At 39.7% G+C, this 15,209-nt stretch overlaps 2 protein-coding genes across 3 annotated transcripts; both read left to right on the plus strand.

Annotated features, from left to right (window-relative positions):
* Positions 1-7,466: 7,466 nt before the first annotated feature.
* ptgdsa (prostaglandin D2 synthase a) lies at positions 7,467-12,268 on the plus strand. 2 transcript variants are annotated; one of them, XM_061801229.1, is made up of 6 exons: positions 7,467-7,604; positions 9,763-9,902; positions 10,026-10,102; positions 10,994-11,104; positions 11,173-11,274; positions 11,663-12,268. In XM_061801229.1, exons 1-6 carry the CDS (start codon positions 7,509-7,511, stop codon positions 11,689-11,691), a joined length of 555 nt encoding a protein of 184 aa, XP_061657213.1. In that variant the 5' UTR covers positions 7,467-7,508; the 3' UTR covers positions 11,692-12,268. The 2 variants fall into 2 exon arrangements, with proteins under 2 accessions (XP_061657213.1, XP_061657214.1); XM_061801230.1 differs by lacking the exon at positions 7,467-7,604 and adding an exon at positions 8,884-8,998.
* A 722-nt stretch (positions 12,269-12,990) lies between these two features.
* On the plus strand, positions 12,991-15,050 carry LOC133491135 (protein AMBP-like). Its single transcript, XM_061802037.1, has 5 exons — positions 12,991-13,089; positions 13,177-13,319; positions 13,887-13,963; positions 14,045-14,164; positions 14,804-15,050. The coding sequence occupies exons 1-5, from the start codon at positions 12,991-12,993 to the stop codon at positions 14,926-14,928; spliced, it is 564 nt and encodes a 187-aa protein (XP_061658021.1). The 3' UTR covers positions 14,929-15,050.
* Positions 15,051-15,209: the final 159 nt, after the last annotated feature.

Consider the following 15,209-nt stretch of genomic DNA (forward strand, 5'->3'; position numbering starts at 1 on the left):
TCGGGCTGAAGAAAGTCCATTCGTGCGGTTTGTTTCATAACAACAGTACAAAGGAATAACGGGAACACCCTGAAAATAAATTTAAAAAAAAAACGTCAGGATTACAAGTCAAGTTTTTTTTTTTCTTACAGATTAAATTATAATTTAAAAGGAGCAATATTACAACAATTATTCTCTGGTCATTAAAGTTGTTTTACGGAGGTAACATTGGGGCTCAATTATTATAAAAGTACTTGTTTTTTTAACATGATTGTCCTGGTAACATAACTATTCTCTTAGTATCCAGAATTTTTTTTTTGTAGAATTATAACTTAATTCTTGGTATTTGTTAGAATGTATATTATTATACGACCACATCATTCCAATATAACCCCATTTGACTATTCTAGTAAAATACTGTAGCTGCTTTAATCTCTTAATACTACGTATCAACGTTACGACTTTATTGCAGTAGCATTCTGACTAACAATACCACTCAATTCTCATGACATAACATTCCAGTTAGTTTCTTGTCAACGTATGTTTTGGACCTTACAACACATTTATCACAACGTTGCAGCTTCATTCCCCAAACATTACTTGTTTTACCTCAGATTTTATTTATTTTTTTGTTCTTTTCAGTGCGTCCCTGATATTCCTTTGTACATAACCGACTGGAGTATCACGTTTGAAGGCACGATCCAGTAAGTGAAGAAAATACAGTTCTAGTGAGCACCTTCAATTGAGCCGACATGGATCCAAAGATGTTCGGTTGGGCTAGGGACAAACTGGGAAATTCCAAATGTCTTATTTTTTTGTAATTTAATTATTTTTTTGCTGTGTCTGTCTTGAGCGGTTGTAGAGGCTTGAATGTGCCGTCATCAACCATTTGGAGAGCACTGTGCTTTAATGTGATTCACATGTCCTAGAAAACACACACACACAGAGTGTTTCTCAAGGTGGCTCTCTTAATTCGGCGCCCATCTTCAAACTTTTCGTCCCTTTGTCGTCAAATACAAAACTTGTACGCTCGGGATTTCACTCGTGAGAGATTAGCGCCGGCCGTTGATGTCAAGCGAGTGAATGCCTTGGAAATTTGCTCCCTCGTGTTTCGACTCCGTTCCAAACTCCAAAGTCTGTTTTTCCAGAAGTCGTTTCTTGAGTTGTCTTTGGGGTGTTTTGATGCTCTCATTTCATGCAGTTTGTTTGGTGCAGTGTGAAGCCAGTAATGGAAGAACGGTGCAGAGTGAACAAAACTCAGGATCCCACCTCAATCCTGCCCAACTGGCAAGTAAATGACTCCTCCATCATGTGCTTTTAGTGCAGTTTTTGCTCACTCCGTCATCCAGCCAAGCTTCTTTCTGTTTCTGTTTCTTGCGGCCAATTAGACGAGGTCTGTGGCTTGTTGTGATGCATTTTAGCCGGCTTTTTTTTTTTTTTAAAACCGTGTGACAGGAAACCAAACTGAGGGAAACACTAAGCACTCTTGAAGTTTTTGTGGTGTGCTTCACACCCCGTTTGTAAAACAGCTTGTTCTTCCCCACCCTCGTTGTGACCACTTTCCATGTGACCATTTCGCGAGGAGCCAGGAGCAAAATTTGCCACCGCGAACCCCCTCCCTGGCTCGTTGTCGGTTATTGTTCTTTAATGATGAGTGTCTCGCGAATGAATGTTCTTTCAGAAAAAAATGAAAAAAAAAAAAAGGACAGCCATGTATGGCAAAGTTTGTGTTAAGGGAACTTGAGGGGTGCTGATGATGCTTCCGAGACCACCGAGGTGGCGCGTGACTCGACAGCCTTGCAGGAGCGGCACTCTGAAATAGATGTTTCCATTTTTTATGTTTTTATTGATCGTAAATTATTATTTGTGAGCAACTGTTCATTATATTTTTGATTGTTCTATCTTTTTTTTGTATTTTACATGTCATGTGTGTGAAACTGTTGGAGCTGTGTGATTATTTGGGTGTAAAAGGGGAGATGGTGAATGCCTGATTGGGGCAAAAAAAATCTGCTGCAGACGTCAGTCACATTTTAATCTTTTTTTTTAAATGTCTAAATGATTTCATTTCAAGATACAAATTTGAAGAGTGTATGGCAAGCTGTTTGTCTCTGTTTAAAACCAACTAAGGTCCGCAGTAAAAGGGTATGCGTGTATTTCGATTTGGGGAGGTGTTGATGAATATTTTCACATAAATTTTAGTATTTAAAGGAGGCATATTATACTTAAAAAAAACACTTAATATTCACTTGTCACACTGAAACTTCAAATCAAACTGGTTTGGGGGGTACGTTCATGCAAAGGCCGATTTATTTATTTTTTTCTTCCTCATGATGAACATCAAATTTGATGATTTATTTTTATTATGTCAATGAGAAGGTTTATGATCCATAACCCCACTGCCTAATTCAACCCTGCGTGTGTACACACACTGTCTAATTTTATAGTTGATGGGTGGATAAGCACTCCAGATACCAAACTATTTGTATGCAAAGAATGAAAAGTTGTTTTTTCGTAATATGTCCCCTTTAAGTGTTTATTGTGACGCCATGAGGGATGAAATGACATAAACGTGTAAAATGTTCTTCCAATCTACCTTACAGCTAATGACTGAAAATTCTTGGAACTATCACTCTGGTATTATTACTCTATTGGTCTATTAAAAGACTGTAATGTTCTATTGTATATTTTTTGTCTTTCGTTGTTCTTACCATCATGTAACACATATATGCTAGTGTGAACATTTTTTTTCAAAGTAATTAGTTACTTTCAATGAAGTTCAATACATCACCTTATACGAACTATAGTATAAGATATAATTATGTTTATGTAACACAGTTTTGGCCTTTACTCCCTCATGGCTCCATTCAACACGTCCAACCTGATTCTTGCACTTTTTGTTTCTCTTCTGTGGCCGAGCAACATGACTTGATGCGTGTTTGTACGTGATTTTTTTTTCTTCTAAAGCTCATTGTTGTTTTGTTTTGAAATCTCATGTCTCTGCACGGACAGCAGTTTATGGAAAGGGTGTGGAAAATAAAGGGGGGAAGTTGTGAGATGTTTGCTGTGTGTGTGAAATACACACGCTGATATCCTTTTATTGTTGGATATGAGTACTGTATGTGAGTTTCAAGCAAAATGAGAAAAGCTAGGCTGCAAAATCATGAATAAAAACTATTTAAATTGTTGAAGTGGGTACTGGGTGGTGAATAATCTATACAAAATGATGCAGTCGTATTCATTTCTTTCTCCCGTATGGAACATTTGCGATGAACACACAATGGTCAAATTGTGACTGTTAGAGCCTTTATTAACAGTACGGCCAATGTTTTGACTAAAATTTCAACATTTATCATAGTTGTATGACTAAGACTTGGTGATTTGTCCATAAAATAAATTTTTCTTTTATAAAAATCACTGATATGACTTAAACTGTTTTTCTTCCCTTTGCTGACAGGGGAAAAAATGACAATGATATTCAAAACAGCTTTTTTCGATTTCTCCCAAACCAAATAAGCTTTGGAACTTTTTTCAAAATTTATTTTATTTTTTTTATTGGCATTATGCAGGAGAAACGGTGGGTCAGCTGGAATGCGTTGGCCTCACAGTTCTGAGGTCCCGGGTTCGATCCAGGCCCCGCCTGTGTGGAGTTTGCATCTTCTCCCTGTGCCTGCGTGGATTTTCTCCGAGCGCTCGGATTTGCTCCCACATCCCCAAAACATGCAACATTAATTGGATACTCTAAATTGCCCCCTAGGTGCGATTGTGAGTGCGGCCGTTTGTCTTGAAGTGCCCTGTGATTGGCTGGCAACCAGTTCAGGGTGTACCCTGCCTCCTGCCCGTTGACAGCTGGGATAGGCTCCAGCGTGCGGTGTGACCCTTGTGAGGATAAGCGGCAAAGAAAATGGATAGATGTATAGCTGCAACAGTTCACAGAAAAGTGTGTCCTCTTGGAAAAATGTCCCTGCAGTGAAAAAACATGTTTGCAAATTGCACAGGTGAGATGGTGCAGCTGTCTGTTAACGTTGTTGTCAGTCTGTTTTCATTTTGTTGAACTGTACAGGTGAGTCAAGGCGTCTTCGAGAAAATAATTGCCTCTTGAAAGCACTTCCCTGTGTCCAGTTTCCAAAATGTTGACCAATGACTGCTTTTAAATGTGTAAGTGGGCGCTGTCTTTAGCGTTGTTCAGTGCAATTGACTCAGTGGCAGCCAGCAATACCAAGAAAGTGGCCCTATGAGGGGCATTTCCGACACGTTATGGTTCCCGTTTTTAAATTTGTTTTGTCATTGACCTGGGTCAATGTCTCCCATCTTTTGGGCCCCCCATGCGCCCTGTCTTGCCTGCTGTGTCGCAAGCTCTGCTGGGAGGTGAATCTCTTCATATTCATACGAGACACAGCTGCGCATTCCATTCTTTTAGTATTGATGTTGAATTATCGTCATTTAGGCCTTGTTACATGAAGCAGCCAGCACAGTAAGATCTTTTTCCCTGTCTGTGATCATCGTCACTTTTTTTCTTTACCATCACTGCAACCTGTGGGGACGAACCACACGCACAAGAAAAGCCGAGGAAAACTAAATAGAAACTTGTGTGAATGAACAGTTTTGTTTGTCACTAAACTGATCAAACTCAATTTACTTTGTGTGACTTTTTAAATCTTTTTTTAATCTTTCCAAATGCTACAATCTGCTGCTTAAAATAGGAGGCTCCACTGTGCCTTTATGGAAAATGCTAACTTACTTTTGGTAACACTGGGCTTTCTGTGCCAGGCAGAGACACATAAACTCCATTCACTATGAAAGATTTCCTTATTACAACATAACTCTCCGCGTCTAATTATCAATCCTCATTTACAGCAAAGAAAACACTAATTGACACAACAGCTCTAAAACAAATCCTTGACTTGTGTTTTGCAGACTTGTATTTTAAATATATTGTATCTGTCAGATGTGTTAATTACTCATCCCACAATGGGGAAATTTGCATCGTATCAGCAGCAGTGGTGGATACAGGAAATGAAAAACAAAAAGGCATGCAAGGAGGATATTGTATTGTATACGCTCTAGCACATTAATATACAATATACACTGTCAAAGAGGTCTGGCAGTACTTCTTATTAATAGACCATACATGGAATACAATACATTATAAAGCAAGATAAAGTAAATGGAGTTGAATTTTCATCAGCGAAGACGTTTGTGCAAGAAGCGCATTGCCTAAACTATTCAATGTTCCGGTTGTATACTCTGACAGTTGCAGCCACGCAGGAGCGGCGTAATCTTTCCTTCACACAGAGCCAGTGAGTATAAGTCTGTGACTGAAGCAGCTGTGCCCGTGCGGGGCTGTCAGAGTTTTGTCAAGGGGGGTGGGCATGGTTGTCCAGCATGGATGACAACTTAGCCGTCATTCTCCTGTCCCTCACTATCTCACTTGAGCTGCCCAAGACAGAGCTGACCCTCTTGACAATTTTGTCCAGCCTACATTTTTCCCTAGTAGATGTGCCGCCGGCACTTCAGACGACTCCATAGAAAAAACTCAGAGTCCTTCAGGAGTGTCCACTAACCACTGAAAGCTCTCAGGCTCCTGAGGCTCCACTCTGACCTTTTGAGACGCTCTTAACGTCCGTTCCGAGTGTTCGGCAGTGCAGATGAAGAGTGACCACGCCTGCTAAAATCCACTAGCAGCTGCGATGCTGATACGGAGGCAGTTTTTCTGGCAACAGATTATTTGTACCCCCAGTCGTCTTTGTCAATAACGAGCCCGACAGTGGGAGAGTCGACAAAGAACTTCTGCAAATGACTGGTAGCGGTGCAGTAGCTGAAGTCTGCGGTGTAGAGGGTAAACAATAAAGTATCCAGGACATCTCCTTGTGGTGTCCCAGTGCTGTATGTCGGACTCGGAGTCTGTAGCAGGTTGGCGATGTAGTCAGTAATCCAACATGCCAGTTGATGATCTAGCCTTGCACTCTTCAATGTGTCTCTCAGAAAGTTGGATTGTATTATGTGGAACACACTAATATAAATCAAAGAATGGTATCCGTACAATGCTCTCAGCCCTCTCCAGGTGATGCAGAGGACGTAAATGATTGCATCTTACACACCAGTGCCAGGTTGATGGGCAGACGGAAGGGGCTCCATCTTGGAGTTCACAAAGGGGTACGGGAGGACACTGAAATATCTCTCCGGGGTCTTCATCAGATAAATGGTCAGCACCAATGGCCTGGAGTTAAGAACTTTGGCTTCTTATTGGTTTTAAGAAACAATGCAGAGCAGATGAATGGTGTAGTCATCGAGGTAGTTGAGTGCTTAAGGCTGAGGGGTGTATGGGTCGAAGGGGGTCAGAGCAGTACTGCTCTGTCCAAGTCTGATTTGTTCAACTTCCAAAACACTTTTTCCATAGGAAATACTGCAAATGAGTTTAATCTGTTCCCAACCTCCAAAGAATAAATTCCCATTTTAATTGCTATTTTCATAAAAACATGTACACCCTATATTTAATCGGAGGGACTTGAGAGGGAAGCAGGGAGTGTTACGTTGAGTCACCCTCTATAATTTGTGTAATTCTCTAGGAGCTTCTCCGTTTCTTCTATTATCCGTGGCCTTTGGTTTGTACTGCTAGTCACTCCTTTGGCAAGACCAGCTGCCTTTTATTATCTATTTATTCTTTAGGATCGTCGTAACGGTCAACTTAGCTTTTCAATACTAGTTAGCAGGAGACGTAACAAACACTCGCTCGGCTTGACTCGGCTTACCGGTCAAAATGGGTTCAGATTTGCTGGGGTGTTTGGATAGTAAGAATTGGGTCGAAGACTGCATCATTTTTTTACGCTGAAGTTTTGTGGTCGGGGGGTGTGGGTTGTGTAAATAAGTATATAATAAATCCACGAATACAGTATGTGTATCAGGGAGCATGCAGAGAAACAGTTTTTCATTAAATTAATTCTAATTAACCAATTTTATGCATAAAGATGTTTGTTTACCTAATGTTTCTTTGTTGAACTATTTAGAATAAAGTAATTATTCGATGATCTTATTGAATACAAAACAATACAAAGTGTAATTTTAGGGGGGATAAACATGAATAAATTCAGTAATATTAAAGGAATCTCAATAATGTACTGTAAATCCTCATTTAGCCATATTAAAGAACAGCCTGTGGCCATCGGGCCATATTTTCGCACCCCTAATCTAGAATATAACAGAGTCAAGATCTCATGAAAGCAAAGCGTGTGTGCTTGTGAGGTCCCCACATGAACCTCAGCTGATGCTCCAGACCACAAAGCCACGATTTATTCGCCCACTCACTTTATCAGAGCCAGACGCTTGTTTTGGCCTCTCCAACACTTGGCCCCTGTTCCTTGCTCCCCGCTGCCGCTCGGCCGTGATTGGCTGACGACACTGTGGGTGGATCGCGCAGAATAAACAAATATTGCTGCAGACAGGTTTTAAGTCCATTTGAATCACATTCGCTTGCTCGACTCTTTGCAGACCGTCCGCCTCAGCCCTTTTATTTCGGCTCCCCCCGCACCACCATGAGGAGTGCGCTGTTGGCCGTTGTCATGGTGATGTTGTGTACATCAATGGCGCACAGTGATGTTCGCCCACAGAGGGATTTCAACCTGCAGCGGGTACGTCAACTTTTAAATTTTTGGTTTTGTTTTGTTTTTTACCTTCTTACACTTAAGGCACTAGCATCCAATGTGTTTAAACATGTTTTCTCGAGCCAAAGATTTCTCAACACCTTAATTCATCATTTATAATAATGGTTATAGGTCACAGGCGGCATGGTGGATCAGCTGGAAAAAAGTTGGCTTCACAGTTCTGAGGACCCATGTTCGATCCGGGCCCCACCTGTGTGGAGTTTGCATGTTCTCCTCGTGCCTGTGTGGGTTTTCTCCGGGTACTCCGGTTTCCTCCCATATCCCAAAAACATGCATAAATTGGACACTCTAAATTGCCACTAGGTGTGCTTGTGAGTGCAGGTGTTTGTCTTGATGTGCCCTGCGATTGCCTGGCAACCGGTTCAGGGTGTACCCCACCTCCTGCCCATTGAGAGGTAGGATAGGGTCCAGCACCCCCCGCAACCCTCATGAGGATAAGCAGCAAAGGAAATGGATGAATGGATTATTGGTAGCAGTAGGTGTGAGTGTAAAAATCCAGATTCATTGATTCAGAAGACCAGACAGATCTTTTAAAGTCGATTCCAGCGATGAAAATATCATTTCCCTCAGACAAATATTAAGAAAGTTATGAATCTTTACAACCAGGGAAAATTTCAGATTTCAGATATCTGGGTTGATTTTAGGTGTCGCCATTTTGTTGAATCAGATTTTCACATTTTCACTGCTTTCCTAATCTTTATCCTATTTTCCAAAAGGCTGGTATCATTGGAAAGCTTGTTGGACAGAAATACTCAACATACTGCATAATAATACTGAACTTCAACTAAGTACATAAATACAGGACCAGTCTTACAAAATAGGGGTCATGAGCCAAACGGTTTGCAGCTGGCAATCAGGTAATGTGTGATTTAGAGTATATAATTTTGGCACTCAAACATGCATTGCGGAAACAAATGAAGTGATCTGAAAATGATCTTACTCACCTGAAGGTTTTTCAGGCAAGTTTGTCAACTATAAATTTGGGAAATGTTGTCCAAGTACTTGCGCTTGCTCTTTCAGGAAATGGTCATCAAAAATCGAACATATTCTACATCATCACTTGACTTGAATCGTGGTGAAGTGAAATATGGAAAAATGGTTAAATTCCGACTTAAATTGAGTGATCATTGAGGAACTGCCTAGTCAGCGGATATGTAAATAGTGAGTAGCCAAAAAACAACAACAACAAAACAATAGCTACACGTAGACAAACGGGCAGCCTTTGAAAACAAGCTAACTTTACGAGCGCTAGCTAACTAACGTGCTAATTAACTATAAATAAGATAAGTGCTTTAAAAGCACTTTAACTGCAGTTGACTCGGTTTAAAATGTCTGACACACACAAAAAAAAGTATACAAATGTTAGTCTTGCTTTAAGTGTGTGTGTTTGTTTTAAAAAAAACATGAATAAAGATAGAAGATATCTTTCAATGTATTTTAGCAATAGCTTAAGCTAACAACGTAATAAATTAAGAAACTTACCAAGAGCCAGCTATTTGTCTTGCTAATTAATTTAAAAGGCTAACTTAAAAAGTATTTTTAGGATTTGTTTTCATATGATTATTGCAAGGGAATCAATAATTTAATTCAATAAAACTCCACATAAGACCAGCAGACTAAAATTACTGTGCTAAATAGTAACTTTATTTATTAACTATTATTTAATATTGTGTATGTGTATTTTTTTTATTTACCACTGTGACCTTTTCCATCCTTCTACATGGTTCTGACATAAAGCCGGTAAACCACTTCCCGTCTGTCCATCTGTCTTTGAATGTAATAACGGATAACAGATTTTAAACGCCAACTTAAATACACAAAGAGCAAAGCTAGTTTCTGGTTGAATAACTGGAAAGTGATGTGCCAACATTTGTTCAGCATATCTGTTTGTTTAGCATGTTGCTAATTTTAGTTGGTTAGTTAACCAAAATGCTGCTGGTACCTTAAAAGACCTCGAGTAGTATATTAAAAGATAAGAGCAACATTTGAGAACAAGCAGGTGGTTTGAATCTATTGATCCTTTGATGTTGTCCACATATAACCTTTACAGAGCACTTCACCACACGTTTGTGTACTTTTACACGCAACCAAGTGTCTCATTTTGAATACGTGTGTACATATTTAGTTTGTGGGTAGGTGGTACCGCGTGGGTTTGGCGTACGACTCGGCAAGCTTTGTCCCGTACCGAGACAAACTGAAGGCCTCCCTGGGTGTCGTCACGGCGCAGGCGAACGGCAACGTCAACCTCACAATGTGGGACGCCACGTGAGTGTGTCTGTTGACGGCGTTACAAACAGAAAAAGGATACTGGAAAGTGATAATATCTAATATTTACAATATGTAATATCACGTTTTCTACAAATGCACAGTATATTGTGTGTGTGCTAGGCCGACAGGGTGCCGCAGTAAAATGTACTACTACGAGAAAACAAACATCCCAGGACAGTTCACCTATTTCAGCACACGTAAGTCAGCTGACTCATCACATTTGTTTAACCACGACTTTTGCAATGTCGCTGTTTTCATATAGTTACAGGAATAATGTAAAACCACTTCATAGTTGTACAAAGTAGGGCAGGGAACCAACTCTCAACTAATCAACAAAAGCAAAATGTGTTTGTTGCTTAAGCATGTTTGAATCATCGGGGTCGCCACAGTGTACGCACATATATGTTTGGCACAATTTTTACGCCGGATGCCCTTCCTGACACAACCCTTCTCAGGGAGTGGAGGCCCCAGTGGGATACAAACCCACAACCCCTGGTTTACCAAAACAGTGCTCTAACTACTGAGCTACGAGGCCTCTATGCCCAGCAGCAGGTACATAATTCTATTTCCTGAAAAATGTATTGTTTTTGGGTGCGATTTTTTAAATAGCCACAAGATGGCGCCAAAGCCCAGCCTAATTAGGCAAGAAGCACCATTATGTATATTGCAGCGATGACGGATCTGAACTGAGAGACAACCTTGAGCTAAATTTAGCCTGGTTTATTTCAGATTCTCTTGTCGTCACTCATTTTTTTCCAAAGTAAACCATCTCCAAAAGATTCATTTTCAGTAGTATTAGGTTATGTTTTGTTTTGTTTGTTTTTGACAAGTACCCTCAGCCTTCTGTAAGTTCCACGCATATCGAGGACTGACACTAAAATGCTACCATACCACATATATATTTTGTCAGTAACTGATCAACAAAACATTATACCAGCAATGTAAATGACAAACATGGGAAGTGAAGCAGCGACATGCGTGAAGCGCAAAATGTGAGCCATAAATAATGTTTGGTGCGCAGACACACCATGTGCTGCAGTGTTTTGTTTTGTTTTCTGTCATTTGTTCTGGTCCCTTTCGCTGCTTAGGACACAACATGGTGAAGGACATCACCGTAGTGGAGACCAACTACAGCGAATACGCGCTGGTGCTCAAACACAAAGTGTTTCACAGGGAGTACACCCAGGTGGCCCTTTATGGTGAGGAGGACTCACACACTGCACACGTCGTGGGCCGGGAGCGTCGCAGTGACTGTTTTTGCTTGCAGGTCGCACTCAGAGGTTGAGAGTTGACATCGTTCAGAAGTTTAAAGCCTTCGCTTCGTCCCAAGGGTTTCCTAGAGAAGCCATTCTCACCCTGCCCTCAGCAGGTAACACAGTATATGGGATGGAGGGAGGGCGGGATGATGGGGGGCCAGTAGAGTCTCATCTATAGTATATGAAGAGAATAGAATACTTAGTAGTACAGTATACAGTATAGCTTCAATGACATTTTACTTTTTCTGGCTTTTTGGGGGGCGGGGTTACATTTCAGAGGGGAGGAAAAAAAAATCTAAATCCAGAGTAAAAGATGGCATGTATAACTTCATCTCCCCCCTTCAAAAAAAATTGCACAACAATCTTCCTTTGGGTTATTACATTTTTGTTGTTGTTGTTGCGATGTACACTATATGGTAATGCACAAACAGCTGTAAAGACGGATAACACACGTGAAAATATGGATTCCATTTATCGGCGCATTTTTTTTCTGACCGACAGACAACTGCCCTCCATCAGCGTCCGGATAGGCGAGTTCCTTCATCATCGAATATTTCAATACATGATATCAATGGAGTACATCTTCACTGCGACGTGTTACACACTCCGCAGGTCCCTCATGTTCAGATGTCTTTTTTTTTTTTAATCTCCAAGTATTAGTAACCCGACAACCAGGATGAAAATATAACAAAACATTTCAAAGTGATGCAAATCCTGATGTACATTATTTTTCCATATCTTTGTTGCTCTTCTTCCTGTCTTTGATATTAACAATTTGACTGTTATAATTTTTTTCTTGAAAAATATGCAGATTAGTCTTTGATATTAGAAACATTTGCCTCTTGAAAAAAATTTATTATTCTCACAATATTGCACATTTATTCTGTAATATTGTAACTTTTTTCTTATTTTTGCAATATTATTCTTGCCATGTTTTAATGTTTTTTTCTCAACAGTGCAATGTTATTCTCTTAAGACTACCCATTTCTTCATCATAATTTTGCAGCTTTATTCTCTTCATTAATATTTTTCTTTATCTTCATAATTTTTTTTATATCTTGTGACATTGTGACTACATTCCAGTGAAATGGATGAAATTGATTGTTCCTGCTGTTTCACGATGAATTGCAAAATAAACGATTTACAACGTTATTCTCTCATCTTATTATTGTCTTCACGGTGGTTATTTATTTATTTTACATTCATGAGCAAATACATTTTTGAAGTACTGTACTCTTTTTTTTTCTTGTACAGTATTTAAGCACAGAGGTAATGTTAGAATATGGTTTAATGTTGCAGTGTCATAAAATAAAACACTTAGGCCTACTTTGAAAATGTATTACTGCATAACCTGCTAAAAAGAACTTTTCTAAAGAATTTCTAAAGAACTATAGAACTTCAGGGCCTAAGTCCTATTGAATTTATATGGAAAAATTTTGTTGTCTAGAAATTCTATGGAAAATCAGTCAAAAGTCTATAGAAGAAGTTGTTTTGTACAAATTCTATAGAATTCTAAATATTTCTATAGAATTTCTATAGAAATTTTTTAGCAGGGTAGTTTGATCATTTTTGTGCTACTTGTAATATATTTAAGAACCCCTGCACTCCATAAATTGACTTTTTTTTTAATAGGTACATATATTTTCAAATCGGGAAGTCCACTTCCTCACTGATCAATACTTTTCCCCAGAAGCACGCTTAGGTGCTACCGGCATGACGTTCATACACACAAGTGCACACAGAACTTTGCCCCGCAACTTCCAAAGTGTCAGCAAACCAATTTTAGCAAGCTTGTGGCATGTGATTAACATTCAAACACAAAGCAGACGATGAAGGGAATTTGGAGTTTATTGTTGCTGTTCACCTTTGACGGGATCCTGCACGGAGAACGTGGATTTGTCCCTCAGGAGAACTTTGATTTGGATCGCGTGAGCACATCTCAACTTCAGATTTTCTTGTTTTTGTATGCAGTCTATTAGCAGTACTTCATGGTAATACTGTATACTTCCTGGCAGTTCCTGGGGAAGTGGTACGAGGTGGCAGTTGTTTCTGATTGTCCTCATTATATGCAAAACAAGCAGAGAAATGCTGTGATTGTTGCCCTGGACCTGAAACCTTCTGCGGAGGGGAACGTGACTGTAATGGCTGCAGCACCCAGGTGAGCACCTCCAAGTCAAAACCACACAGGGGCAAAAGTAGTCACACTTGGTATTTCAGTACAGCAAGACGTACAGATAATTGTCAAGAAGAAAGAAAAAAGAATTCAACTCAAAACTCTTGACTTCTACTAGTCCTGATCCGACTCCTTTCCAGATGGAAACGTGCTTTAAAAATAAAGTTTTAAACCATTTTTGTTGTTATGCTTAGCTATATACAGTAGCAATTTTGAAAAAACAATATAGTTTCCCTTTTTTTTAATTAACTTGCATTAATGTACAGAGAAGAACAAAATAAACATAGAAACTAAGTACATACTGTACACACTGATAATTATGTTTGTAATAATCCTATTTTAATGCGTGTAATAATCCTATTTTGACAAAATTCGGAGAATATACACGTAATAGTTTCAAAAGTAGGGGCTGTATGTCAAAGACATCAGATAAGCGAGTACCCAAGTACAACACTTGAAATACCCAAACAGTAACATCATTTGTGTTTTGCCCGCAGTGACACACGCCTGCAGGAAGTTTCAATTCCATCTCATGCTTTGTTTTGGACGCAGGAACGGCTCGTGTAAACAAACGTCCATTCAATATGCTTTAACAGACATCGCAGGGCAGTTCTTCTACCACGTCTCAAGTAAGTGCCATCATTTGAATTGAAAAAACTCGACAAAGACCCCCCGCCCTCAAATTAACTAACTGTATTACTTCCCTCAAGGGCTGAACGTGGATGTCGATGCCTACGTGGTCCGGACCGACTATGACCACTCTGCCGTGATGGCCTTGGTGAGCACGGAGAAAACATCAAAGAACAGGACCACCATCTTCAAACTTTATAGTCAGTAACCGGAATCAAACGATTTAGGCAGGATTGAAACAGAAATTTGAAGAGGTGAAAGTACAGCTTGGCAATTCAATGAGATTGTTTGGACATCGGTAGCCACTGTAGAAATATTCATACACATACAAAGACAGTGGAGCGAATAAGATGGCTGGTGCCAATCCCACATGTTTTTGGGATGTGGGAGGAAAGCAGAGTGCCCAGGGAAAACGCACACAGGCATGGGGAGAACATGCAAACTCCGCACAGGTGAGGCCGGGATTTGAACCCCGGTCCTCACAACTGTGAGGCCGACGTACGCTCTACAGCCGTACCACCAAGCCGCCCTGTTTGTTACATTTGAGTCGAATTTGACAACATCCTCAGCAGTCCTCAGGGTGCATATAGCATCAGCTTAAAATAAGTATTCAACACCATTTTTCTCATTGACTATATTTCCAAACGTCCTGTCGACATGAAATTTTCACCAGATGTCGGGAACAACCCAAGTAATTCATACCAATATTTATTAAAAATTTCCCGTTTTATTCCTTCTCGGTTCTTTGTATGTATTGATTACTTGGCTAGGGATGGATATACAATATGTAGTGTACTCCATGTATGAAAGAATCACGATTGTGATTGTGTCTTGATTAGATCGCTCTTCGGATGTGAGGTATGCTGAGCTGGACGACTTCAAGATGTTGGTCAGACTAAACGCAATGAAGGACGACATCATCATTGTTCATGAGGACAAAAGTTGTAATACCAAAGAAACTTGATGCACAAAAAAATTCTATTGTTCCGGGTCGTGTATTCCTGGACTGCAACCTTTGTCATTCACTCAAATAATTTTATTTTAAAGCTGAACGCTATTATTTTTTTTCACTAATGTGAATTTTCATCTGAGTACCAATAAATTATTTTAAAAATTTTAATATATGGGGTTTGTATTCCATTGCTGTTATTCTCAACTCGTGTACCATCTACAAGAACGTTGTTTTCATGTGTTTGGCCAGTTCCGAGATAAATAGCATCAGACATGAGTTACTTATTAATTCTT

Source organism: Syngnathoides biaculeatus, chromosome 17, assembly GCF_019802595.1.
Source record: "Syngnathoides biaculeatus isolate LvHL_M chromosome 17, ASM1980259v1, whole genome shotgun sequence".
Classification (NCBI taxonomy): Eukaryota; Metazoa; Chordata; class Actinopteri; order Syngnathiformes; family Syngnathidae; genus Syngnathoides; species Syngnathoides biaculeatus.

What these genes read in the sequence shown, in the direction of transcription:
- ptgdsa (XM_061801229.1), top strand. Translation starts at nt 7,509, where the DNA reads ATGAGGAGTGCGCTGTTGGCCGTTGTCATGGTGATGTTGTGTACATCA. An exon ending in GTTCACCTATTTCAGCACAC is followed by an intron (nt 10,103 to 10,993) that starts GTAAGTCAGCTG and finishes TTCGCTGCTTAG; the next exon opens with GACACAACATGGTGAAGGAC. An exon ending in CACCCAGGTGGCCCTTTATG is followed by an intron (nt 11,105 to 11,172) that starts GTGAGGAGGACT and finishes TTTTGCTTGCAG; the next exon opens with GTCGCACTCAGAGGTTGAGA.
- LOC133491135 (XM_061802037.1), top strand. Translation starts at nt 12,991, where the DNA reads ATGAAGGGAATTTGGAGTTTATTGTTGCTGTTCACCTTTGACGGGATC. An exon ending in GTTCTTCTACCACGTCTCAA is followed by an intron (nt 13,964 to 14,044) that starts GTAAGTGCCATC and finishes ACTTCCCTCAAG; the next exon opens with GGCTGAACGTGGATGTCGAT. An exon ending in CACCATCTTCAAACTTTATA is followed by an intron (nt 14,165 to 14,803) that starts GTCAGTAACCGG and finishes TGTCTTGATTAG; the next exon opens with ATCGCTCTTCGGATGTGAGG.